Source organism: Schistocerca gregaria, chromosome 6 (genome assembly GCF_023897955.1).
Source record: "Schistocerca gregaria isolate iqSchGreg1 chromosome 6, iqSchGreg1.2, whole genome shotgun sequence".
NCBI lineage: Eukaryota > Metazoa > Arthropoda > Insecta > Orthoptera > Acrididae > Schistocerca > Schistocerca gregaria.
Window position 1 is genome coordinate 138,741,482 of NC_064925.1, and position 27,365 is coordinate 138,768,846.

At 38.8% G+C, this 27,365-nt stretch overlaps 2 protein-coding genes across 3 annotated transcripts in view; one reads left to right on the forward strand and one right to left on the reverse strand.

The window, feature by feature from the left end:
- The window catches only part of LOC126278060 (reticulon-4-like), a 339,771-nt gene extending 329,836 nt beyond the window's left edge, over window positions 1-9,935 (reverse strand). The window contains exon 1 of one of the 2 annotated variants that reach the window (XM_049977880.1): window positions 8,341-9,935. In XM_049977880.1, coding sequence (XP_049833837.1) covers window positions 8,341-9,529 — 1,189 coding nt within the window. In that variant the 5' untranslated portion in view covers window positions 9,530-9,935. The remainder of the gene's footprint in view (window positions 1-8,340) is intronic. The other variant, XM_049977879.1, reaches the window with a different exon arrangement.
- Window positions 1-27,365, forward strand: part of LOC126278061 (serine palmitoyltransferase 2-like) — a 108,070-nt gene that overhangs the window by 16,791 nt on the left and 63,914 nt on the right. The window contains exons 2-4 of the mRNA XM_049977882.1: window positions 9,894-10,086; window positions 10,387-10,581; window positions 17,278-17,432. Of these exons, the coding sequence (XP_049833839.1) occupies window positions 9,894-10,086; window positions 10,387-10,581; window positions 17,278-17,432 (543 nt within the window). The remainder of the gene's footprint in view (window positions 1-9,893; window positions 10,087-10,386; window positions 10,582-17,277; window positions 17,433-27,365) is intronic.

Here is a 27,365-nt window from a genome sequence, read left to right on the forward strand (position 1 = left end):
TTATTTATGCTCCTCAAGAATGCAATTACTTAAATAGCTACCTTTAGCGAACTGAACATGTAAGGCTACTTTGTTTACATTTTGCCAGAGCTCGTACTAATTTTTCACTCTAAGAAAAACCATAGCCCGCTGGCTGATAGGAGGTAGCTGTTTCGACTGAAGTCGGTCTCTCAGCATTGTTAGCTCTCTCATTTCGACCAAGCTAGTGAGTTTTATGTAGCAGACGACAACGTACTCCGTGCGTCTTTATGCGGAATTGTGCTGTTAGTCTCAAACACGGTTAAGTGTATGTCATTTACAGATGATCGTAATCACAGGTCGACGTCAACACGAAAATATGGCTACAACGATGTGAATACTAGAAAATACCTCTGAAAGCTGATGTTGGCAGCGAGTGGAAACAAGTGAATATCGATCGTAAGTTAAGACACCGTCTTCGACTCATGTCACAAAAATTTTCTTGAAGGGAAGAACTGATACCGTGGCTGATGAAATAAGACGACTACGGTTCAAAATACCCTCTTGTGATCACACAATAGTTTTCTGCGAATTTGATCGAGAAGAAAGTGTGTGGAGACAGCGAAGTAGGGAGTTTCAGGTGGGTAATGGGCGAGGCCGAGCTCTGAGGGCTGGGCTCATTAGCCGAGGCTCATCGCATCGCGCCGAGGGTGCTCGTAGCCTCGAGGATCGCGCGGGTCCTTGGCCGAGAGTCCGCCCGTTAAGCTTCAGCTCAGCTGAAGAAACAGTCGCCTCTAGCCCCTCCACGTGCACTTCTACCACATTCTAAACAACAAAGTGTAATGTGCTGCGAATACATAGAAAAATAGATCCCTTATCATTTAGCTACAAAATAGCAGGTCAGCAACTGGAAGCAGTTAATTCCATAAATTATCTGGGAGTAGGCATTAGGAGTGATTTAAAATGGAATGATCATATAAAGTTGATCGTCGGTAAAGCAGATGCCAGACAGATTCATTGGAAGAATCCTAAGTAAATGCAATCTGAAAACAAAGGAAGTAGGTTACAGTACGCTTGTTCGTCCACTGCTTGAATACTGCTCAGCAGTGTGGGATCCGTACCAGATAGAGATAGGGTTGATAGGGGAGAGGGAGAGAGAGAGAGAGAGAGAGAGAGAGAGAGAGAGAGAGAGAGAGAGAGAGAAGATCCAACGGAGAGCAGCGCGCTTCGTTGCCGGATCATTTAGTAATCGCGAAAGCGTTACGGAGATGATAGATAAACTCCAGTGGAAGGCTCTGCAGGAGAGACGCTCAGTAGCTCGCTACGGGCTTTTGTTAAAGTCTCGCGAACATACCTTCACCGAAGAAGTCAAGCAGTATATTGCTCCCTCCTACGTATATCTCGCGAAGAGACCATGAGAATAAAATCAGAGAGATTAGAGCCCACACAGAAGCATACCGACAATCCTCCTTTCCGCGAACAATACGAGACTGGGATAGAAGGGAGAACCGATAGAGGTACTAAGGGTACCCTCCGTCACACACCGTCAGGTGGCTTGCGGAGTATGGGTGTAGATGTAGAATGGGAAGTGCTACACGCGATTCCAGTGACTAAATGCAGCTGGTATAAGTGTGAAGTGCCGAGTGTAAACACCAACCGTCTGAAGATAAGGTTTCAGTGGCTCGAACGATAGCTAATGGAAGAATAAATGCTGTTAAAAAGCATTATAAAGCCAATGGTCGGAGTATAAAAGTATCCAATATCACAATTGTTATAGCGGAGTCCTATCATTATAGTTCTTCCACCTCAGGCGTCGGTTATTACAGAAAGCTGCGGAAGACAATTGCGGCCACAAAAGCAATTATTATATTTTGTTTTCCTGATGTGATGTTTCCCAGTACACTTCTTTAAATTTACAGGGCGATGTCAGAAGCTAGGGCAAAACTGAGTCTTAAAGTGATGAAGCTATTACGATGTTGCTAGGCAAACCGTTACTGTTGGTTAAACGGATTTTGAATCTCTTAGCAGTCTCTGGCGAAGCCATTGTGGACTCCGCGTGTTGTGGTAACGATGATACTGCTCCCTTCCAAGGCCGTCCGTCAGTTTTAGATTTCGTACTGCTTATTCTGGTACGGAATAGCAAACTTAGATTTAGTGCCTGATTATTTTTAAGTTCAGAGTTTGGAAGTGTTGAAACAGACGATAATTTTAAGTATCCTGGAGAAACTGTGCAGCTAAAAGCTAATGAAACAATCTAAAAACAACGGATGATACAAGACTGCTGTTGAACATGACTGGCAAGCTGCAACTGTGTTGCGGAGCAGGATCGATCCCTACCATTCGGGTGCAGCGCAATACAAACAAGGACGCCATATGGGATGACTTAACTCTTCCGCTTGGCAGAGGATAAGGTGACTGACAGCTATTTTTTAAAGGGCACTTAACTCAGCAAAAAGTTATCGGAATGATCTCGCTTTGATTCTGTTCACATTTTCTTTGTGCTCTTTGTTCGGCTGAATGGCGAATAGTACCACCACATTTACGATCATTTTCAGAAGTGCGATTATTCGGGGTACCAAACAGAATTTGTGACTGGACTTTTTGGTCCGGAGGATGACATGTTATCTTGGACAGTGTCATTGTCGAATGTATAATTAACTTCGGTGTATCCCAGGAAAGTGTGTTGCGACCCTTTTGCTCATGTTGTATATTAATTCAAATGGCTCTGAGCTCTATGGGACTTAACATCTGAGGCCATCAGTCCCCTAGAACTTAGAACTACTTAAAACTAACCAACCTAAGGACATCACACACATCCATGCCCGAGGCAGGATTCGAACCTGCGACCGTAGCGCTCACGCGGTTCTAGACTGAAGCGCCTAGAACAGCACGGCCACACCGGCCGGCTGTATATTAATTACGTCGCGGACAAAATTAATAGTAACCACAGACTTTTTGCAAATGACACAGTTGTCTGTAGCGAAATGCTGCCTGAAAGAAGCTGCATAAATATTCGGTCACATCTCGATAACGTTTCAATGTGGTGCAAAGATTGAACTTTCAGAAACGTAAAATTGTGCGCTTCGAAAGAAATATCAGAGGACTATAGTGTCAATGACTCACAGTCGGAATCGGCCAACTCCTACAAATACCTGGGTGTAATACTTTGTAGGGATATGAAATGGAATGATTTCTCACATGCTCAGTCGTGGGTAAAGCAGGTGGTACGCTTCGGTTTATTGTCAGAATACTGGGAAAATGCAATCAGTCTACAAAGATTGGTTATAAATCACTCGTGCGAATCACTCTTGAATGTGTGTGGGACCACTATCAAATTAACAGGGCTTATTTAATGTACACACTCGTCTCGAGGCAGGTGAAAATTTCTGACCCCGCCCCGAATCGAACCCGGGACAACGTGCTCGGGAAGCGAGAACGCGACCGCGAGACCACGAGCCGCGGACGGAAAGGGATAAAGCGCTAATAGCTGGTACAATGGGACGTACCCTCTGCCATGAATTTCACAGTGGTCTGCGGAGTATATACGTAGATGTAGATTTAACTCAACTTCGAATGGGGCCAGCAGTGGGGAGAAGCAGAAAAACGATAGGGTTACTGCGGGCCTGCAAAGCAAAATCAATACCGCACGTTAACGGGCGCGTGTGAATATAATCAGAGGGCAACATAGCTGTTGGCTGCCGTAGCCACACATCGTGATCGGCAGCTGCGAACCGACAACGCCGCTCTCTACCATGCTGAACACTGCTCGAATGTCAGTAACTCGATATTGTAAACCCCCACATACGTGTATTCAACGATGTTGCAGGACTTGTCCCTAGTTGCGACTTATATACAGCCTTTGGGATATTACGGAAGTAACATTCTTCACGCCTTAGCAAAGAAATAGTAAAGGCCCATTCCTGGAAGATTAACTCCCATGAATAAAACATGGTTTCAAACTGTGATTACTTTATAAACGAGTTAATGTGCTAAATATTAGACGTTAAGCGTCTGAGCGTCAAAAGTTTACATTCCCAAATACTGGATGAATACAGTCCTGGTATTTGCGCGCCGTTATTTATGCAGACTCAGGACAAAACACAGTTTCTAGCTTGTCTTATTCTGTTAAACTTATAATACACCTCTTAATGAGCAGATTGTGATGCGAAATACTGAAAATCAAATTTTTCTTGCCCTCGAAAGCCGATAGACTGAAAACTCGCAACTCTTATGAGACTTACGTAGACATCCCACCTCCACACTGGAGTAACTGCCTTGAAAGGTTTAAGGAAGAAGGACATAAACCTAGCTGTTGGATAAGGTTTCTAAAGGTATTCGATAAATAAAAAGTCATCACAGTAAAATTTTCGAAAAACCGCGCGTATGAAGGCGTGTTGACAGTCTATCTACGAATCACTTCGTTTCTGCAAATACTGAAGATTCCAGCACTGCCTTTTTTAAGAAATCCTATGAATGAGTACACGGGCATATGTCTCACAGGCGTCCGCAGCTCGTGGTCGTGCAGTGGCGTTCTCGCTTCCCGCGCCCGGGTTCGATTCCCGGCGGGGTCAGAGGTTTTCTCTGCCTCGTGATGACGGTGTTGTGTGATGTCCTTATGTTAGTTAGGTTTAAGTAGTTCTAAGTTCTATGGGACTGATGACCGTAGATGTTAAGTCACATAGTGCTCAGAGCCATTTTATGTCTCACAGGCAAACCAATGCGGTAAAGCGGCAAAGTAGACAGAAGAACACCCGGGGAAAGCTCTTGGTACTGTGCGCTCAGACATGTATCGGATGAAAAGTATTGCCTTTGCAGTGACGCTCTTTTTCTACTGATCAATGCAGGCAAGAATCAACTTGCCGGACAGTTTCGATATGCCAGCACCGCACTTCCCCTCTCCATATCCTTTGGAGATCCAGCATTTCTCGCAAGATGACTGCAGAATAAATTTTATTCTGTTTGGGAAAAGGATACAGTGCAAACCTGTAGCTCTAACAGCAGGCCTGGCTAGTTCAGTCGCAAAACCACCGTGGCAATTTTACTGTTCTGAAGACAAAAACTAAAAGGATTATATGGGCTGATTGAGGTTTAATGGTATGTCATCGACGTCATTAGGGGCGGCACATTTTCATATATGACACGAAGGTGGAAGGAAATTGGCTGAGTCCTTTTTGAAGAACTACATCGCGAAATTTGCCTTAATCCACTAGTGAAGAGATTATATACGAAAGAGTAGGTGCATGTATGGATGAGACTTAAGCACGCGTATTCTCTGAAAACAGCACTTAACAGTAGAATATTTGCTGTTCGTTAACTACCGTTGACTCACGAAATAGAATGTCAATTGTGCCTCACTGTCGTTTGTACTTGCGAAGAATCCATTCTCATCCGTTTATTGAAAGATACTGACATGTTTCGGATGTTAAGCAACCATCTTGTTTCATCGCTCTCTGAAATTTAAAACCGGATGCTTCACTTCCGAAACAGATTGTTGATTAATTGCTTGACAAATATTGCTGTGTGTCTGTTATTGCTAACCATCTGTTTTCGCCAGCAGCGATTTCAAAGCGCCATATACTTTTTAAATCAAAGTTGCACATTGAGATTTCAGACAGACATCCCCCTCAGGTCATCAGTATAGGTGTCCTCGTTTTAGTGTACCACCTTACGGCAAAAATGAAAACCGATTAAAGTACTTTTAAAATAGTGGTGCACGTCATTATCATGTAGTGTTCCATAAATATGTAGATCAACAGCCAACAATCGAGTACTGCTCTTCAGACAACCACCTCTCTCGCACCCCGCAGTAAGACCCCAGCCTTCGTAAGTTTCAAACGCAGCGATGACTACAAATCCTGTGGGCAGCGGAATGAGTCACAGATATTTGTAGACTAAAATACAACGAGATGTCTTAAGGATGCAAACGGAAACGTTTCAGCACAATCGACAAATCATACCGTTTGTACGCGTTATAACTAGAATTACACAACATTCGGCCCATAAGTATATCGCTGGCGCGTATTCAGAAGTATTAAAGCGAGACCAATGTCCTTCATGGTGGGTTTTCCCTATAGAAGACTGTTTTAATCCAGCAATACTAACGGTAGACATTTATCTGATAACGATACAATACGATACTCTCTGAACACCTGCTTTTCCTAGTCACTTTTTAACTCGAGCCCTTGCTTGTCATAGGCGACTGGAAACAATACTGAAGTGAGAGTTCAAAGGGCACTTCAATATATTTAAACCAGAAATAGTATTTAAAAAAAATAGGGCAAGAGACTAGATACTGCTCTCTGGAATTCCACACATTTGGGGATTCCAGCTAATACAATTGTAATTTTCAGAAAATCATTACATGATAACAGAGTTTCAGTTCCATTCAGGTAAGACTGTATGGCCTGGAAAGTCTGTGATACATCCAAATGTATAACGCTTGGGCAAGCCAGTGATTTTTGTTGCACTTTTAATATCAGTAGAACTGAAACAACCACAGTGGCCAATGCCACTTCCAAAATCACATTCAGAACAATAAAGGTAGTATATATTTATATATATGGTGGGGCAGGCAGCAGGCTAGTTATTTTTTATGCACAGATCATTCATATTTCAGTTGAGGATTTTTATATGATACTATAGATTCCACAAAACTCAAAAGGGGGAGTGAAAAACAACACAACTTGTTTGTCAAAAATTGCTATCACAAATAGGAATTCATTTAGAAGTTTCTGTGCTTGTAAAATGCAATGATTTACAGGAACTGGCATGTTCTTACCCACCAATATCCATTCAGTAGATGATAACATGAAGTTTTATGCAAATTTCAAGTCCAAAACTGAAGGTAATGTTGTGCTTGTGGATCCCATAGCTTACAGCCAGGATTATTTGCCTTACAAAGCTGAACATTCTGGCTAATTTATGAAGTATGTGTAATTATTGTATGACATAATTATACTCTGCATCTACACTTTCAATTTGTTTCCTATGACAGATCTCTGTCTTACAATTTCATGATTACATGCTTATGGTTCAACTTTTGTAACAACATTACGAACCAAAACTCAGAATTTTCTAAGTTCACGAAAATAGATTTCCATGTACAAATGTGAAGAAAGCCAAGTATGCCATAAATCATTGCCACCCATCAGTCCTTCGACATCTACTTCTGGATAAATGCCTCCTCTAACATTTTCCATGCAATGAAGCTTTCAGTTGTATACATGGTGCATAAATTCATCAAGTAAGTGTTACTTGAAATTTCTTTCTTTCACTTGACAGAAGTTACCACAAGAACTGAACAACTCTATTTAAAATAATGTATTTAGTATCAGTGAATCTCTTAACAGAGATATCTAAAAGTAAATTTTTTGGAAAGTGCTTTTTCAAGCAAATTATTTTGATTAACATTCAAGGCAAACTTTGTTACAAGAGTTTCTCTTGTTAGCTTTAATTTTCTGAGCTGTCATACTTTTTAATTTTAGATCAGCTACATTATAATGCATATATAAATTCTGGAACTTAGCTCTTAAAAAATAGCACTGGTTCATACAAAAAAGTGTAAAGGAAAACATACTTTGCAACATTAGCAGAATTACTCGACAATAAGATTTTTCTCAAAATAGCAATGCACACAATTACATTTATTAATAATGAGATAATCTATGTTAGTAAATAAACAGTCATAATCTTTGAAGCTGTCACATGTAGTTTGTTTAAGCAACAATAGATTCCTGAAAGAGTAAAATCAAATTTCATAGTGGCAGCTTCAGTCTTGAGCCATCAAGACATTTCATGAATTTGTACCAAGGGCAAAGTCAGTGGAAAAACCTTTTAGTTCGACAAACAAGAATGGAACTGCTTAGTAGTCTACCACATGCTTTGACAACCACAAAACTTAACAGTCTGTTCAGTATTTGGTAGATGTGTAGCAGTTTTTATGTCAATTTACCATACCCAAGTTAATGGCACTCCTGATACAAGAAATAACCAATTCCCCCACCCCCAATACTACAATCCGGTATATACATCATTAGACTTAGGTAAACTTCTTGAATTTGTTTAGGCCAACGAACTGGTGTAGTTACATGTAGATGTATAATACAAAAAGTTTTTCTTATACTGAGACGCAGAGCTGTAGGCTTTCATTATACCATAACAAGGAGGGTTATTTGCGGAAAGAAACTTGAGAAAACTTTTCACAGAACCGGTAGTGCAATGGAAACAGATCCGAGAAATTTTAGAACCTTTAAAAGCTGTAAAAAATGGGGCAGAAAAACGGGGTAAATTTTGACAGTACTGCCTGCGAAATGAGAGGGTGCGCACATACAAGTCATTGATAGCAATCAAAAATCAGTAAACATTGAAAAACTTTTCACTTACCTAAGCCAATTGATGTCAATGCGAATGGTGCTATTACAGGCTCATCATCGACTTTAGGGGGCGTTTTCTTTGCTTCCGACTTAATTGTGGGTGGTACTACTTCGGGTTTGGTTTTGACTGGTGATTTTTCTTCCAACTTCTGTTTTCCTGTTACTTTGGCAGGAATTCCAAGCTCCAAGTCATGCTTTGTTACATTGTCATCTGGCTTTGTTTCTTTAACTTTCTTGTCCTCTAGCCTGTCAGATGCAGAATTGTCTTCACTGCCTGGTGCCGGCACATGAAAATCACCGTGTACATTAGGTTCTGGAAAACCGAAGTCCTGCTTTGAAGCGTGTACCTCTTCTGGAAAATCTTTAAACTTGTCTTCTGCCTTTATTTGTTCTGGTATGGAATCCGTATCTTTGAAGCTGTCATCATCATGGGCTTCATCTTTCAGGTGTGCAAAAGCTGGGTGAAACTCTGGCTCGGCTGGCTTCTTTTCCTCAGTTTTTTGTTTTGGTAATTCGTCGGTTTTTGGTTCTATATTCTCCACTTCAGGTTGAAGAATATCTTCATTTCGTAAGTTTTTCTCTTCCCGCATCCCTCCTCTCTCCATTTCCATAAACGCTTGGGACATAGCACTTGCATCAGACCCTTTGGGTGATATTTCAAATCTGTTAAATAAATCTAGACCAGAACCCTTCTGTGTGGGTAGATCGAACAAGTTTTCGGGAGCCTGCTTGTTTGATTCAGTCGTTGCAAAGAGGGATTTTTCAGGCTCCACGTTTAACTTCGGGTCGAGTTTTGTCTGCTCATCATGCGATTCAAAATCTATCAATTTGTTTGAAAACTCAGCCTGCGGAATTTCTTCAAGTGTCTCCGGCGTGTTGCCGGTTTCGACAGATCCTACCTTTGAATCACCCAAAAGCGAAAACTCTGAAGAATTCTGGTTGTTTTCAGCTTTACCAACAATAGTAGAAGAAACAATATCCTTGCCAGAATTGACAGCGGGTTTCATGTCCTGATTAACATCAAAACTATGCTTCCCGGGTGTTTCTGACAAAGGAGAAGATTCGGGTTCTAAATGCTCAAAATCATCAATAGATTCATGATCTCGTCGCATACCCGTTGCTTCAGTGGAAACAGCCGAAGACACGATGTCGCTGGCATGCTCCTTGTCCTTTTCCACGTTAGTAGCAGAGGTTTCCATTTTCGGTCGTTAAAACTTCAGAAACTGGCGAAATCTGAGTCGTTCGGTCACTGTATCACTATCCACTCGGCGTACTCACGTTACAGAACGGAACTGCACATCCGCTAACCTGAAGCTGTCAAATGTCACAACCGAACGCCGGCAATTTCATTCACACACTCTGTAATCCAGAGGATGAGTCAGATGCGTCGATGTCCACACTAGCACTTTATGTAGTACACATATTCGTGCAAAACAAAAGAATATTTATGAAATAATGAATAATTAATAGATTATTTTAGTACTGAATGGACAGTGATGTTTAGTTTGTACTTAAAATTTATCCATACTTTCAGTTGTTATTTTGATTATTACGCTTGCGCAGTGAGAGCCACAAAGTTATGCCGCCCAACCCTGGCGATCGACGCACGCGCACCACACTCATTTCAAATATGGCCACGAATGGTGTTGCTGGTGTGGTGTGTTCTGCCAAAGAAGATGTAAAGCTAGAAAAATACGACGTATGTAAACAAAATGGGAAACCCGTATTTACGGAAAGAAAAAATGGCCTCATTCGGGTGAGTACTGTACACTGTGTGTTTTGAAAATATTTACTAGTTAAAGAGGTTTCATCTTAGGACTTGAAGTTTCACATGTCAGTATGTAGCGCGTTGCAGATAAGTGCAGAATAAGATTTTCGCGTCGTTTCTGTCACAGCGGAGCGGGTTTATGGGAAACAACACCACATTGTAGTGACTTTTATGTTGCTTTCCTGTTACTGTATGGGTGTCATACCGGTGTTTGTTTTCTGTGATTGATTCTTTGCTAATTTTACCGACACCAGAAAACTGTTAATCGCAGCACTGTTTGTTTTACAGGATATGCAAGATGTCAAGAAAGTTGATGAACTATTTAGTAAGGAAAAGCCAAAAAGATCGAAAGAGTCTTTCGAACAGGTGCCACTATATACAGCTATTATGACATTTATAGGATTTTATTTATTAATGTTTCTCGGCTATTTCAACCAAATTTTTTTCACGCCAAAAGTTGCCAAGGAGAAAAGCAACAGAGAGGTACGTATAGTATGAAATCACATGGTAGGTTATTTAGGTTAGATGTGTGTTGCCTTCAGGAACAGAAGCTAAGTGACAGCAGTGTTATTTTTTACTCCTGAAATCAATGAGCCTGTGATTGGTTTACTTGTATTTGTTACACCCAAAACTTTAATGATTATGATTGATACACTGGGCTATAACCCTGAAGATGTTAACGGCGTTTTGCACAAATCAGGACCTCTGTCAAGGTGTATCACATAGAATGAGTCGTGCTGCATTTCAGTAGATATTTCTGAATTATTTTCTTGTCATTAAAAAGTCTCCTCTTTCAGGGAGGTAGTTTTTAGTTTGTAGTTCATACAGAAGTATTGTAAAATATGAAGTTGCACTTGTCATTTTAATACTGCAACACAAGTGTGTGTTCTGAGACTCTGTTTACGAGCAGTATGAAGATGTGGTAAACTCCTGCAATAGACTTCAAAACTTTTAAGAATCAGAAGTTACCACCATTGTTTATAAGTATAGGGACCTAATATGAATTACATACGCCTCAAAAGAAAGAGTAAACAACATTTTTGCATGTGCAGAATCTTATATTATTGTGCACTTTTAGCAAATGATCACTTTGCACGTAATGAATTGCAGTGATTTCAGGTTGTATATCTTTTTAAATTTAAGGAACTCTTGAGTGGCATTTATAGATATCAAAATTTAGTTACCTCTAGAGAAAAGAACTATCTTGGAAAATAGTATTTGTCGCAAGAGAGTTTAGGTTATTGGGGAACATTTGGTAGTTGAGAATACATGAAGTTTGGGGTGTGGCATAATCCATAGAAGTGATATACTCTCATTAAACAGGAGTTTTATATGTGACACTCTTAAGTTGGAAGAAGTCAGATCATAAGTAACATACTTTTCTTAAGAAAAATAAGGTCCCTGCATATTGATGCTTTGCAGTGGATATTTAGGACATACAAGAAGGCATACCGTCACCCCATAGTGAGGTTTCTCTTTACAATTGGTGTGCTGCTGCTGAAAATGTATTTTTTTTTTTTTTAATTAAACAGTGCAACAGCTCTTGAACTCCAAAACAGTCTAATGTAGCTCAGGTGTGAAGAAAAGTGTATTGTGTGCTGTATAGTAAACTAAATAATGTTTAGTTTTTTCTTATTTTTGTGATAATTAAAAGTGTGGGAGTGACTGTTTTATAACTGAAACTAAGGTGGAGTGAGTTTATATGCGTGCTTATAGTATAATTTCCTTTCCGTATATAGTTGCATAACATTAAAATGGGAGATTAACACTACAACTTATGTAAGTTATAACCTTCCTTCCAACGAATTGATTTGTGTAAAATGTTCATCATAAAAAAATAGTTATTGTGTTTTATTCCCGAGGCTGCTTGGGACAGGAAATATGTTACCACTGGGGAATTATTCTGTATTGATTATGCTTGCCAAAGAATGACAAGTATTAACTGTCAACAAATTGATACTTAATTTTGACTAGGGTTCTGGATAGGCATTACAGTAAGCATGTATCCAAAGTGAGGATTTAATATTCAATGTATCAAAAGCACCAACAAGTAGTTAAAATACTGGAAAAACCCTGGTAATTTGTTTAACCAAAATCATAAAATGCATGGTAAGTTTTTGAAGAAGTGAACATTTTCTGGACACTACCAACCCAAAGGGAAAACTTTTCTTTGTGTTATAGTGAAGGAGTTAAGTCTTCTACCAGGTTTGCCTGACTGGATGAACTTCCTATTGCATTACTTGACACTTTTGTTTTCAGTAAACTCTGATAATCTAATAGTTATCTTTGTGGTGAACTTGCAAATTTCCTCAGCTTCCAACATGTTGTGAGAAGCATTCATGTGAATTCTATACCGTACTGTGTGTTAAAATTCAGATTGAAACATACTGTGTTATTTCTATATGTGTAGTCCTTAGGGAACAGCAACAATTAGGGTATCATGAACAACGCAAATCAGGAATCTGTTGCATAGATGGTGTTTTTATTTATATGTTTTGTTTGTAGATGTCATTAATAACTTTTTTACCGAACATCATTTATTTGTTTTGGATCTTAGGTTAGATTGTGTTTTTAATTAGACTGGGCTGGTCTGGTGTAGATTATTAATGTGTCGAAGATTTTGATACTATTATTCTGCTTTGACCAGTGACATTGCCGGTGTTATAAAGTGAAGGTTATGCTGGTGGGCTCCTGTAGTGGAGCCCAAGGTCTAAGTTAGAGTGGAAAGCAATACTTCGATTGTTAGTTAGCAAAACATATGACTGCATCACAGGAAAAATACACTATCTATTCACGTTTAGATTCTGGTGACACGACCAGTAGTGTAGCTTGAGGTGTAGGGTGTATTGTCCGATAACAATTTTGCACATTCCACAGTTACATGAATGCTATTAACAAAAAATCCTATCTACTGACTTTGTTATATTTACTCACTTTTTTTATTTGGCTGATATTTTTAAGTTTATAATGTGTTTGAAGGAGTTAATAACAAGAACTTCCTCCCCGAAATCCCTTATTCCTGAGCAGGAGACTTTTGATTGTTGGTTTTAATTGGACTAATGTTTTAATGTTGTTTATGATGTCACTCGTAGCTCATATTTTGAGGCACAAATCTTCACCATGTTAATGGTGTTATCAGCCTGTGTGTATGGTATATCTTCGTTCACTGATCTCAACAATTATCCCTATTGTTGTGTATTAATTAATCCATAAGACATAATATATAACCTGATGGAGAACCTTAAAGGATGAAGAATAGGGTAAATTATACATTAAAAGAGGCAGTGGCCTCTAAAGGCTATAGGACTACTGTAATTCAATGTATATGCTTGTAATATGACTTTTGTTGAAAGTGCACACATTTAATACAGAAACTACCCTCTTCAAAATATTACTGGTTTTAGTAATATTCCCACTTGCTTAACATTCACTCCCCCCATGAACCATGGACCTTGATGTTGGTAGGGAGGCTTGCGTGGCTCAACGATACAGGTAGCCGTACTGTAGGTGCAACCGCAACGGAGGGGGTATCTGTTGAGAGGCCAGACAAATGTGTGGTTCCTGAAGAGGGGCAGCAGCCTTTTCAGTAGTTGCAGGGGCAACAGTCTGGATGATTGACTGATCTGGCCGTGTAACACTAACCAAAACGGCCTTGCTGTTGTGGTACTGCGAACGGCTGAAAGCAAGGGAAACTACAGCCATAATTTTTCCCAACAGCATGCAGCTTTACTGTATGGTTAAATGATTATGGCGTCGTCTTGGGCAAAATATTCCGGAGGTAAAATAGTCCCCGATTCGGATCTCCAGGCGGGGACTACTCAAGAGGACGTCATTATCAGGAGAAAGAAAACTGGCATTCTATGGATCGGAGGGTGGAATGTCAGATCCTTTAATTAGGCAGGTAGGTTAGAAAATTAAAAACAGGGAAATGGATAGGTTATAGTTAGATATAGTGGGAATTAGTGAAGTTCGGTGGCAGGAGGAACAAGACTTCTGGTCAGGTAAATACAGGGTTATAAATACAAAATCAAATAGGGGTAATGCAGGAGTAGGTTTAATAATGAATTTAAAAAATAGGAGTGCTGGTAAGCTACTACAAACAGCATAGTGAACGTATTATTGTGGCCAAGATAAGACATTAAGCCAATGCCTACTACAGTAGTACAAGTTTATGTGCCAACTAGCTCTGCAGATGACGAAGAACGTGAAGAAATGTATGATGAGATAAAAGAAATTATTCAGGTAGTGAAGGGAGACGAAAATTTAATAGTCATGGATGACTGGAATTCGACAGTAGGAAAAGCAGAGAAGGAAACATAGTAGGTGAATATGGATTGGGGCTACGAAATGAGAGGAAGCCGTCTGGTAGAATTTTGCACAGAGCATAACTTAATCATAGCTAACACTTGGTTCAAAAATCGTAAAAGAAAGTTCTATACATGGAAAAACCCTGGAGATACTAAAAGGTATCAGATAGATTAAATAATGGTAGGACAGAGATTTAGGAACCAAGTTTTAAATTGTAGGACATTTCCAGGGGCAGATGTGGACTCTGACCACAATCTATTGGTTATGACCTGTAGATTAAAACTGAAGGAACTGAAAAAAGGTGGGAATTTAAGGAGATGGGACCTGGATAAACTGAAAGAACCAAGGGTAGTACAGAGTTTCAGGGAGAGCATAAGGGAACAATTGACAGGAATGGGGGAAAGAAATACAGTAAAAGACAAATGGGTAGCTTTGAGGGATGAAGTAGTGAAGGCAGCAGAGGATCAAGTAGGTAAAAAGACAAGGGCTAGTAGAAATCCTTGGGTAACAGAAGAAATATTCAATTTAATTGATGAAAAGAGGAAATATAAAAATGTAGTAAATGAAGCAGGCAAAAAGGAATACAAACGCCTCAAAAATGAGATCAACAGGAAATGCAAAATGGCTAAGCAGGGATGGCTAGAGGACAAATGTAAGGATGTAGAGGCTTATCTCACTAGGGGTGAGGTACATACAGCCTATAGGAAAATTAAAGAGACATTTGGAGAAAAGAGAGCCACTTTTATGAATATCAGGAGCTCAGATAGAAACCCAGTTCTAAGCAAAGAGGGGAAAGCAGAAAGGTGGAAGGAGTATATAGAGGGCATATACAAGAGCGATGTACTGGAGGATAATATAATGGAAATATACGAGGATGTAGATGAAGATGAAATGGGAGATATGATACTGCGTGAAGAGTTTGACAGAGCACTGAAAGACCTGAGTCGAAACAAGGCCCCCGGAGTAAACAACATTCCATTGGAACTACTGATGGCCTTGAGAGAGCCAGTCTTGACAAAATTCTACCATCTGGTGAGCAAGATGCATGAGACAGGCAGAATACCCTCAGACTTCAAGAAGAATATAATAATTCCAACCCCAATGAAAGCAGGTGCTGACAGATGTGAAAATTGCCGAACAATCAGTTTAATAAGCCACAGCTGCAAAATACTAACACGAATTCTTTACAGACGAATGGAAAAACTGGTAGAAGCCAACCTCGGTGAAGATCAGTTTGAATTCCGTAGAAATGTTGGAACATGGGAGGAAATACTGACCCTACGACTTATCTTAGAAGCTAGATTAAGGAAAAGCAAACCTACGTTTCTAGCATTTGTAGACTTAGAGAAAGCTTTTGACAATGTTGGCTGGAATACTCTCTTTCAAATTCTGAAGGTGGCAGGGGTAAAATACAGGGAGCGAAAGGCTATTTCCAGTTTGTACAGAAAGCAGATGGCAGTTATAAGAGTCGAGGGGTATGAAAGGGAAACAGTGGTTGGGATGGGAGTGAGACAGGGTTGTAGCCTATCGCCGTTGTTATTCAATCTGTATATTGAGCAAGCAGTAAAGGAAACAAAAGAAAAAATTGGAGTACATATTAAAATCCATGGAGAAGAAATAAAAACTTTGAGGTTTGCCAATGGCGTTGTAATTCTGTCAGAGACAGCAAAGGATTGGGAAGAGCAATTGAACGGAATGGACAGTGTCTTAAAAGGAGGATATAAGATGAACATCAACAAAAGCAGAACAAGGATAATGGAATGTAGTAGAGTTAAGTCGGGTGATGCTGAGGGAATTAGATTAGGAAATGAGACACGTAAAGTAGTAAAGGAGCTTTGCTATTTGGGGAGCAAAATAACTGATGATGGTCGAAGTAGAGAGGATATAAAATGTAGACTGGCAATGGGAAGGAAAGTGTTTCTGAAGAAGAGAAATTTGTTAACATCGAGTATAGATTTAAGTGTCAGGAAGTTGTTCCTGAAAGTGTTTGTATGGAGTGTAGTCATGTATGCAAGTGAAACATGGACAATAAATAGTTTGGACAAGAAGAGAATAGAAGAAATCTGGTGCTACAGAAGAATGCTGAAGATTAGATGGGTAGATCACATAACTAATGAGGAAGTATTGAATCGGATTGGGGAGAAGAGAAGTTTGTGGCACAACATGACTAGAAGAAGGGATTGGTTGGTAGGACATGTCCCTGAGGCATGAGGGGATCACAAATTTAGCATTGGAGGGCAGCGTGGAGGGTAGAAATTGTAGAGGGAGACAAAGAGATGAATACACTAAGCTGATTCAGAAGGATGTAGGTTGCAGTAGGTACTGGGAGATGAAGGAGCTTGCACAGGATAGATTAGTGTGGAGAGCTGCATGAAGCCAGTCTTAGGACTGAAGACCACGACAATAACAACAACAACAGTAGTTGTCAAATGGTAAGTTATTGACACACTGCAAAACGGGCGTGTGTACAAAGTGCATTGTTGTCATTTTAGTTACTAATTGTGATTTACAATTTATGGATTTAGTTAATCAGATACTTGGTAAGATGGTTGGTTGATTCGTGGGGGTTAAAGGGACTAAATTAAAAAGGCCATTAGTCCCTACTTTGTAAGACGTGGCGTAAATGATGTTACATTCACTGTTTTTTTTCGCAAGCAAAAAGAGTTTCATCGGACATTATTTAATGTCATGCTAAAAACTAAGTGAATTATTGTGGAAGAGTGAGAAAGGTATAGCATTTATTGTATTCGTCCCATTATTTGTCTCAGGTAATTGATAATGTACTTTAAGTGTTTTGTAAATATTGTCACATTAAAGCTCCATTGTGGGTTACAATTAATAGTGGTTTAACAACAGTCTTTTGAATTTCAGGGCTATGCACCATTATATGACAGATTTGAGAGCTTTTACTTGCTCTATGTGTATCGCAGAGTGCGTGATTGTTGGAATCAACCAATTTGCAGTGTTCCTGGTGCTGAGGTCACGTTAAAAGACAGAATTACGAGGGATTATGGGTGGACATTTGAGTAAGTTTTCAGTTTTGGTAGGATGCCAATGTATTTTATTATTAAAATTTTATAGTCTCTCTCTCTCTCTCTCTCTCTCTCTCTCTCTCTCTCTCTCTCTCTCTCTCTCTCTCTCTGTTTCCTGCATTGTGGTTTTGTTGTATTTCACAACATTGCTTACTAAGTAGATACTTTTTAACAACATGACACAGTATGCATATTATGTTTCATATTTGTTGCTGCAGTGTTCAAGAATTATATTACGTCAAGACAGATATACGGAACTTTAGATTTATGGCTGACAGTAGATATAATTATGTTTATGTATTGAGATCTGCCTATTTCGAATATCTGTTACAAGACTTGGAGTGCTAAAAATAGTGAAGTTCACAAAATAGATTCTTTATTTTGGAATCTTGCTACTAATTTACTTAAGAGTGCTGAGTTCAATAGCTGCCAGAATGCTAGTGAGTTATTTATTTTGTAGTTTCCTCAGCCTCTTCGTCATACCTTGCTTTACTCCTTTAATGTCAGCTGACATACATGATTGTGGAAGCATGAAATTAATGTGGTATATGAAAATAGTGGATAGAACAAATGCAGTGGTATGGATGAAGACACTTGCTGTGTGAAGTGTCTGATAAATACATTTGATACATGCAAGCAAGGGACTGAAAGTTATAGGTCAGCTGTTGAACTTGCATTGTTGTTAACCACAGATAAGTTATTTGAGTTCTACAGTTTGAGATTAATTATAACTTTGTTTTAATAATATTGTCCTCGCTTTACGTGGTAGTGTTTTAGGAATCCAAATACAGGTACATTTCACTTAATGAACAACATGTTGTGATGGCTAGATTCTACAATAGAATGTACATCAATAACTGAATGGTGACATTTGAAAGGAAAATATTAGTTCTGAATTTATTGTTGTTGCAAATAAGTTAATAATGTTTGAAATGGGTATCATAAAATTGAAGAATTAAAATGACCTACAAATTTTCATTAAAGTAAATTTTGTGTTGGGCTAAAGTGTTGCTGTATTTATTTCTTTACAGTGAAGGAAAACTAAAGCAAAGTAAAATTGTCTTTCCTTATGCATTAGGAGTGGGCTAAAAGCAAATATGTTTCACTGACATAAATCTATGTAGAAAGTTGGTGACATTAAATAAATCAGAAATGGTACCTATGGTTACCTTTTTTTTTTTTGTAAAGTGATGTTGAACATAGAAATCGTAGTCTCTCATATATGCAAGTGAAACATAAGTAATGTTCCTTATGAGACTGAGTGGTCCTTGGGAATACCAGGGATTGCGATACCACACGTGTTTCACCCATGATATCATCAATGTGGCGGTTACACCTATATAAAGTTAATAAAATATGGCGACCATGACATTGCAGATAAGAACAACTAAAAATATTTAATTATGGAACTAATGTGAAAGTAATGAGAGAAGCACAGGTATTAGGGGGTTTTGGGCAGGGACAAACTAAATACACGACAGTCCTAATAATGATGATGTTGCAAAAAAATACAAATGCAAAAATCAACAAACTGACAACCTTGACAGTCAAAAAGCTACAATATCAAAAAAACTTGAGAAAAGGAATCAGTAGTTGACCTACAGAGGTAAAACAAAATCAGTTATACCATGAACCAACAAAAACCTCCAGAAAATATGTACTAAAAATTTCACTTGACGTACATAGCTTAAACAAAGCCTACAATATGCATCAACTATAACTAGCAGAACTAACTTTTATCAAAACCAAACCACACAAAAATAACTAGAGCAAACGCCACTAGAAACCTCTAAACACGAACTTCAGGCTACTGCAACATAAATTTCGAAACACACATCACGAAGAAAATTGCATGCATAAACACCTGCATTACACTTCTGACAATAATGACAATAATGATGATGATGATAATAATAATAATAATAATAATAATAATAATAATAATCCCCCTGGATGTCCGTGAAAAGAATAGGCCTCTGGTATGTTCTGCCAGTCGTAAAAGGTGACGAAAAGAACAAACTACTAATAGGGCTAACCCCCCTTTTAGTGTGATTAGTTGGTTCAGGACATAACTAATAAAGCCTCGGACAAGCGCTGTCATGGTCGGGGATGACGCTTGAACCCTATGCCCATCCACAATGGTAACGACACTGTTAGCCACACGGAAAATGATTTAAATCCAAATAGAGGTGTTTTGCAGGATATTTTTTCTGCAATCACTCTAGAAGGGAAACAAAGACAGAGGATGAGATGGTCAGGTGAAGTTAACAGACACCTCATGTTCTGTTATTACCAAGCAACAAACTTAGGAACCAACACAACTGGATACAGATCAAAGTATACACAACATTTATTACCAGATACCCAGAATTAAAACGTTTAACAGAACGACGACTAGCTGATCAGGTCTGTGTAATAATCAGAAATAACAGGATACCCCAGTCAGAATTAGAAAACAGCAAACAAGAAGTACAACAAATACTGGAACACAGTAATGTGCAATCAGAAGAAGAAGAAAATACAGTAATGGATTCGAACATCCCAGAGCAAACAAACGAAGAACAACACGCATCAATTAAACAATCGGAGGAAAACGAAATCTTAAGACAGCCATCAGAACAAGCACAAATAGAACGTGAAGTGACACATGTTAGATGTACAAGATAAATTTCAGCTGACATATATAGAATACAAAGACGCAAATACAGACATTAGACCATTCTTGCATAGACCCCCAAATAACCCACAACTCGAAACAACACAAAAAAAACTATCAACACAATCATACACAATAATATAGGCAGAGATCAGAACCAACCAACACACAGAAGAGACCCACAGAACCAGCATGGCAACACAGGCTACAGATCAGAATAGAAAAACTGAGAAGAGACATCGGACAGCTAACACAATTTATAAGAAATGAAATTGTTGTTGTTGTGGTCTTCAGTCCTGAGACTGGTTTGATGCAGCTCTCCATGCCACTCTATCCTGTGCAAGCCTCTTCAGCTCCAAGTACCTACTGCAACCTACATCCTTCTGAATCTGCTTAGTGTATTCATCTCTTGGTCTCCCTCTACGATTTTTACCCTCCACGCTGCTTTTCAAAACTAACTTGGTGATCCCTTGATGCCTCAGAATATGCCCTACGAACCAATCCCAACTTCTAGTCAAGTTGTGGCACAAATTTCTCTTCAGTTCTGTTCAATACATCATTAGTTATGTGATCTAATCTTCAGCATTCTTCTATAGCGCCACATTTTAGAAGCTTCTATTCTCTTCTGTCCAAACTATTTATTGTCCACATTTCTCTTCCATACATGGCTACACTCCATACAAATACTTTCAGAAATGACTTCCTGACACTTAAATCTATATTCAATGTTAACAAATTTCTCTTCTTCAGAAACGCTTTCCTTGTCATTGCCAGTCTACATGTTATATCCTCTCTAGTTCGACCATCATCAGTTATTTTGCCCCCCAAATAGCAAAACTCATTTACTACTGTAAGTGTCTCATTTCCTAATCTAATTCCCTCAGCATCACCCGATTTAATTCGACTACATTCCATTATCCTCGTTTTGCTTTTGTTGATGTTCATCTTATATCCTCCTTTCAAGATGCTATCCATTCCATTCAACTGCTCTTCCAAGTCCTTTGCTGTCTCTGGCAGAATTACAATGTAATCGGCAAACCTCAAAGTTTTTATTTCTTCTCCATGGAATTTAATACGTACTCCAATTTTTTCTTTTGTTTCCTTTACTGCTTGCTCAATATACAGATAGAATAACATCGGGGATAGGCTACAACCCTGTCTCACTCCCTTCCCAACCACTGCCTTCCTTTCATGTCCCTTGACTCTTATAACTGCCATCTGGTTTCTGTACAAATAGTAAATAGCCTTGCACTTCCTGTATTTTACCCCTGCCACCTTCAGAATTTGAAAGAGAGTATTCCAGTCAACATTGTCAAAAGCTTTCTCTAAGTCTACAAATGCTAGAAACGTAGGTTTGCTTTTCCTTAATCTAGCTTCTAAGATAAGTCGTAAGGTAAGTATTGCCTCACGTGTTCCAGTATTTCTACGGAATCCAAACTGATTTTCCCCGAGATCAGCTTCTACCAGTTTTTCCATTCGTCTGTAAAGAATTCGTGTTAGTATTTTGCAGCTGTGGCTTATTAAACTGATAGTTCGGTAATTTTCACATCTGTCAACACGTGCTTTCTTTTGATTGGAATTATTATTTCTTCTTGAAGTCTGAGGGTATTTCGCCTGTTTCATACATCTTGCTCACCAGATGGTAGAGTTTTGTCAGGACTGGCTCTCCCAAGGCCATCAGTAGTTCTAATGGAATGTTGTCTACTCCGGGGGCCTTGTTTTGACTCAGGTCTTTCAGTGCTCTGTCAAACGCTTCACGCAGTATCATATCTCCCATTTCATCTTTATCTACATCCTCTTCCATTTCCATAATATTGTCCTCGAGTACATCGCCCTTCTATAGGCCCTCTATATACTCCTTCCACCTTTCGGCTTTCCCTTCTTTGCTTGGAAGTGGGTTTCCATCTGAGCTCTTGATGTTCATACAAGTGGGTTCTCTTATCTCCAAAGGTCTCTTTAATTTTCCTATAGGCTGTATGTACCTTACCCCTAGTGAGATAAGCCTCTACATCCTTACATTTGTCCTCTAGCCATCCCTGCTTAGCCATTTTGCATTTCCTGTTGATCTCATTTTTGAGGCGTTTGTATTCCTTTTTGCTTGCTTCATTTACTACATTTTTATATTTTCTCCTTTCATCAATTAAATTGAATATTTCTTCTGTTACCCAAGGATTTCTACTAGCCCTTGTCTTTTTGCCTACTTGATCCTCTGCTGCCTTCACTACTTCATCCCTCAAAGCTACCCATTTGTCTTTTACTGTATTTCTTTCCCCCATACCTGTCAATTGTTCCCTTATGCTCTCCCTGAAACTCTGTACTACCCTTGGTTCTTTCAGTTTATCCAGGTCCCATCTCCTTAAATTCCCACCTTTTTTCAGTTCCTTCAGTTTTAATCTACAGGTCATAACCAATAGATTGTGGTCGGAGTCCACATCTGCCCCTGGAAATGTCTTACAATTTAAAACCTGGTTCCTAAATCTGTCTTACCATTATATAATCTATCTGATACCTTTTAGTATCTCTACGGTTCTTCCATGTATACAACCTTCTTTCATTATTCTTAAACCAAGTGTTAGCAATGATTAAGTTGTGCTCTGTGCAAAATTCTACCAGGTGGCTTCCTCTTTCATTTCTCTCCCCCTTTCCATATTCACCTACTACATTTCCTTTTCTCCCTTTTCCTACTGTCGAATTCCAGTCATCCATGATTATTAAATTTTCGTCTCCCTTCACTACCTGAATAATTTCTTTTATCTCATCATACATTTCTTCAAGTTCTTCGTCATCTGCAGAGCTAGTTGGCATATAAACTTGTACTACTGTAGTAGGTGTGGTCTTCATATCTATCTTGGCCACAATAATGCGTTCACTGTGCTGTTTGTAGTAGCTTACCCGCATTCCTATTTTCCTATTCATTATTAAACCTTCTCCTGCTTTACCCCTATTTGATTTTGTGTTTATAACCCTGTAGTCACCTGACCAGAAGTCTTGTTCCTCCTGCCACCGAACTTCACTAATTCCCAATATATCTAACTTTAACCTATCCATTTCCCTTTTTAAATTTTCTAACGTACCTACCCGAGTAAGGGATCTGACTTTCCACGCTCTGATCCGTAGAACGCCAGTTTTCTTTCTCCTGATAAAAACATCCTCTTGATTAGTTCCTGCCCAGAGATCCGAATCGGGGACTATTTTACCCAAGAGGACGCCATCATCATTTAATCATACAGTAAAACTGCATGCCCTCGGGAAAAATTACGGCTATAGTTTCCCCTTACTTTCAGCCCTTCGCAGTACCAGCACAGCAATGTCGTTTTGGTTATTGTTACAAGGCCAGGTCAGTCAATCATCCAGACTGTTGCCCCTGCAACTACTGCTAAGGCTGCTGCCCTTCTTCAGGAACCACACGTTTGTCTGGCTTCCCAACAGATATGCCTCCGTTGTGGTTGCACGTATGGTACGGCTATCTTCATCGCTGAGGCACGCAAGCCTCCCCCCCCCCCCCTAACGGCAAGGTCCGTGGGGAGGGGGGGGGGAGAAATGAAATATCAAAATCTCACAACATGAAGTGATAGAGCAATTAGATGAAAAGAAACAGAAATTACAAGCCCTGGCCAAACGACTTAGAAGATACAAAAAACGTGAAAATAGAAGGAAACGAAACCAAACATTCAACACAAACTAGAAGAAATTTTATCAGACAATAGATAACACATTCATACATTAAAATAGACAATCCACCAAACATAACAGACATGGAACACTTCTGGAGCAATATATGGTCAAACCTGGTACAGACATGCACGGTGGATACAAGCAGAAACAGACACATACAAGATGATACCACAAATGCCTTACGTGATAATTTTGCAACATGAAGTCACCCGAGCAATTAATTCTACGCACAATTGGATAGCCCCTGGAAAAGATAAAATAGCAAACTTCTGGCTAAAGTAGTTCACCTCAACACATTCACATCTAACTAAATTATTTAACATATATTAAAAACAAAGATTCTAAGACTTACCAAGCGGGAAAGTGCCGGTAGATAGGCACAATAAATAAAATACGTGTGTGTGTGTGTGTGTGTGTGTGTGTGTTTGTGTGTGTGTGTGTGTGTGTGTGTGTGTGTGTGTGTGTGTGTGTGTGTGTGTGTGTATATACCTATCCTTTTTTCCCCTTAAGGTAAGTCTTTCCACTCCCGGGATTGGAATGACTCCTTACCCTCTCCCTTAAAACCCACATCCTTTCATCTTTCCTTTTACTTCCCTCTTTCCTGACAAAGCAGCCGCCGGTTGCGAAAGCTCGAAATCCTGTGTGTGTTTTATTTATTGTGGCTATCTACCGGCGCTTTCCCGCTTGGTAAGTCTTGGAATCTTTGTTTTTAATATATTTTTCCCATGTGGAAGTTTCTTTCTAAATTATTTAACAGTTACATTGAAGACCCATACACAGTCCCTGATAATCTTACGCAAGGAATAACTTACCTTAAACCTAAAGATCAAGCAGACATGGCAAACCCAGCAAAATATCGCCCCATAACATGACTACCAACAATATACAAAATATTGACTTCAGTCATTACACAGAAATTAATGACACATACAACACAGAACAAAATTATAAATGGAGAACAAAAAGACTGCTGCAAGGAGCACGAGGATGTAAAGAGCAACTGATAATAGATGCAGAGGTGACATATCAAGCTAAAACTAAACAATGGTTGCTACACTACGCTACACATACATTGATTTCCAAAAAACATTTGATAGTGTACACCACTCATGGTTTCTACGGATATTGGAAATATGCAAAGTAGATCCTAAACTGATACAGTTCCTAAACATAGTAATGAAAAATTGGAAAACCACACTTAATATCCAAACAAATTCAAATAATTTCACATCACAGCCAATACAGATTAAGGGTGGAATATACCAAGGAGACTCATTAAGTTCTTTCTGGTTCTGCCTTGCTCTGAACCCACTATCCAACATGCTAAATAATACAAATTATGGATATAATATTACTGGAACATACCAACACAAATTCACACATTTGCTAGACATGGATGATCTAAAACTACTGGCAGCAACAACTCAACCAATTACTAAAGATAACAGACGTATTCAACAATGATATAAATATGGCTTTCGGAACAGATAAATGTAAGAAAAATAGCGTAGTCAAGTGAAAACACGCTAAACAAGATGATTACTTATTGGATAACCACAGCAACTGCATAGAAGGGAAGGAAAAAACGGATGCCTATAAATATCTAGGATACAGGCAAAAAATAGGAATAGATAATACAAATATTAAAGAAGAACTAAAAGAAAAATATAGACAAAGACTAACAAAAATACTGAAAACACAATTGACAGCAAGAAACAAGACAAAATCTATAAATACTTATGCTATAGCAATATTGACCTATTCATTTGGAGTAGTGAAATGAATTAAACACAACTAGAAGCACTCAATACACTTATACGATCACAGTGCCACAGATATAGAATAAATCACATACATTCAGCAACAAAAAGATTCACACTAAGCAGAAAGGAAGGAGGAAGGGGATTTGTCGACATAAAAAACCTACATTATGGACAGGTAGACAATTTAAGAAAACTCTTTATAGAACAAGCACAAACTAGCAAAATACACAAAGCAATCGCTCATATAAATACATCAGTTACACCATTGCAATTTCATAACCACTTCTTCAACCCTTTAGATCACATAACATCAACAGATACAAAGAAAGTAAAATGGAAAAAGAAAACAATACATGGCAAGCACCCGTATCATCTAACACAGCCACACATCGATCAAGACGCATTCAACACATGGCTAAGAAAAGGCAATATATACAGTGAGACAGAAGGATTCACGATTGCAATACAAGATCAAACAATAAACACCAGATATTACAGCAAGCGTATGATTAAAGATCCCAATACCACAACAGATAAATGCAGACTTTGCAAACAACAAATAGAAACAGTAGATCACATCACAAGTGGATGTACAATACTAGCAAATACAGAATACACCGGAAGACATGGCAATGTAGCAAAAATAATACATCAACAACTTGCCATACAACATAAACTAATAAAACAACACATTCCCACATACAAGTATGCACCACAGAATGTACTGGAGAATGATGAATACAAATTATACTGGAACAGAACCATTATAACAGATAAAACAACACCACATAACAAACATGACATCATACTCACCAATAAAGAGAAGAAATTAACACAACTAATCGAAATATCCATACCCAATACAACAAATATACAGAAGAAAACAGGAGAAAAAAATGGAAAAATACCTCCAACTGGCTGAGGAGGTCATGTGGCATCAGGATGAAGTTGACATTATACCAATTATACTATCAACTACAGGAGTCATACCACACAATATCCACCAGTACATCAACGCAATACAGCTACATCCAAACGTATGTATACAACTACGGAAATCTGTAATTATTGATACATGTTCAATTACCCGAAAGTTCCTAAATGCAATGTAACATATACCGTACAGTTAAAAGGAAGTCACACTTGACAAGGTGCGGGTCACTTTCCATTATTAACCAGGCATAACGTCTGAGAAAGGAAAGAAATAATAACAATAACACATTAGAAATGTATTCACCACCAAAGTCAGCTGACACATAATGCAGTGCTGACACCTCAAACATTACATCACAAGACCATAACTGGAGAAATTTAATTTTAGCAGCCATATTGGCATCCATTGTAGCACCTAATAAAGGACTAGTAAATTACATTGTAAGATCCATACCTACCATCAAACAAAAAACAGAAGTACAGTCAATTTCAAACCATTGACAACACAATTAATAACAATCTCAAAACCGAAGACAGATTAGAGCCGATAACAAACGACATTATAATGGCGCCCAGACAAGCCAACAGAAGCAAACTTCCAAAACACAAGTAACACACTGCACTAAGTCCAGTGCCATACTATCATCACTCACAAACAGTTTAGAAATACAAACATCCCACACTAGAATGCGCCACTTCTTACTTCAACATGCCGCTTGAAACACGATTCATTTGAGAAACCACACCACAGTGACTTCACATAATGCAAGTGTTACGTCATGGGTTGAAGCCAATGGGTGATACTGTAAACTTTGGTTAACCCAGTTTGTCTTGAAGATACATTGTATTAACTACCCAGTTTTCCCATGGGTGTAATATTATAACGGTTTTTTAGGTGGT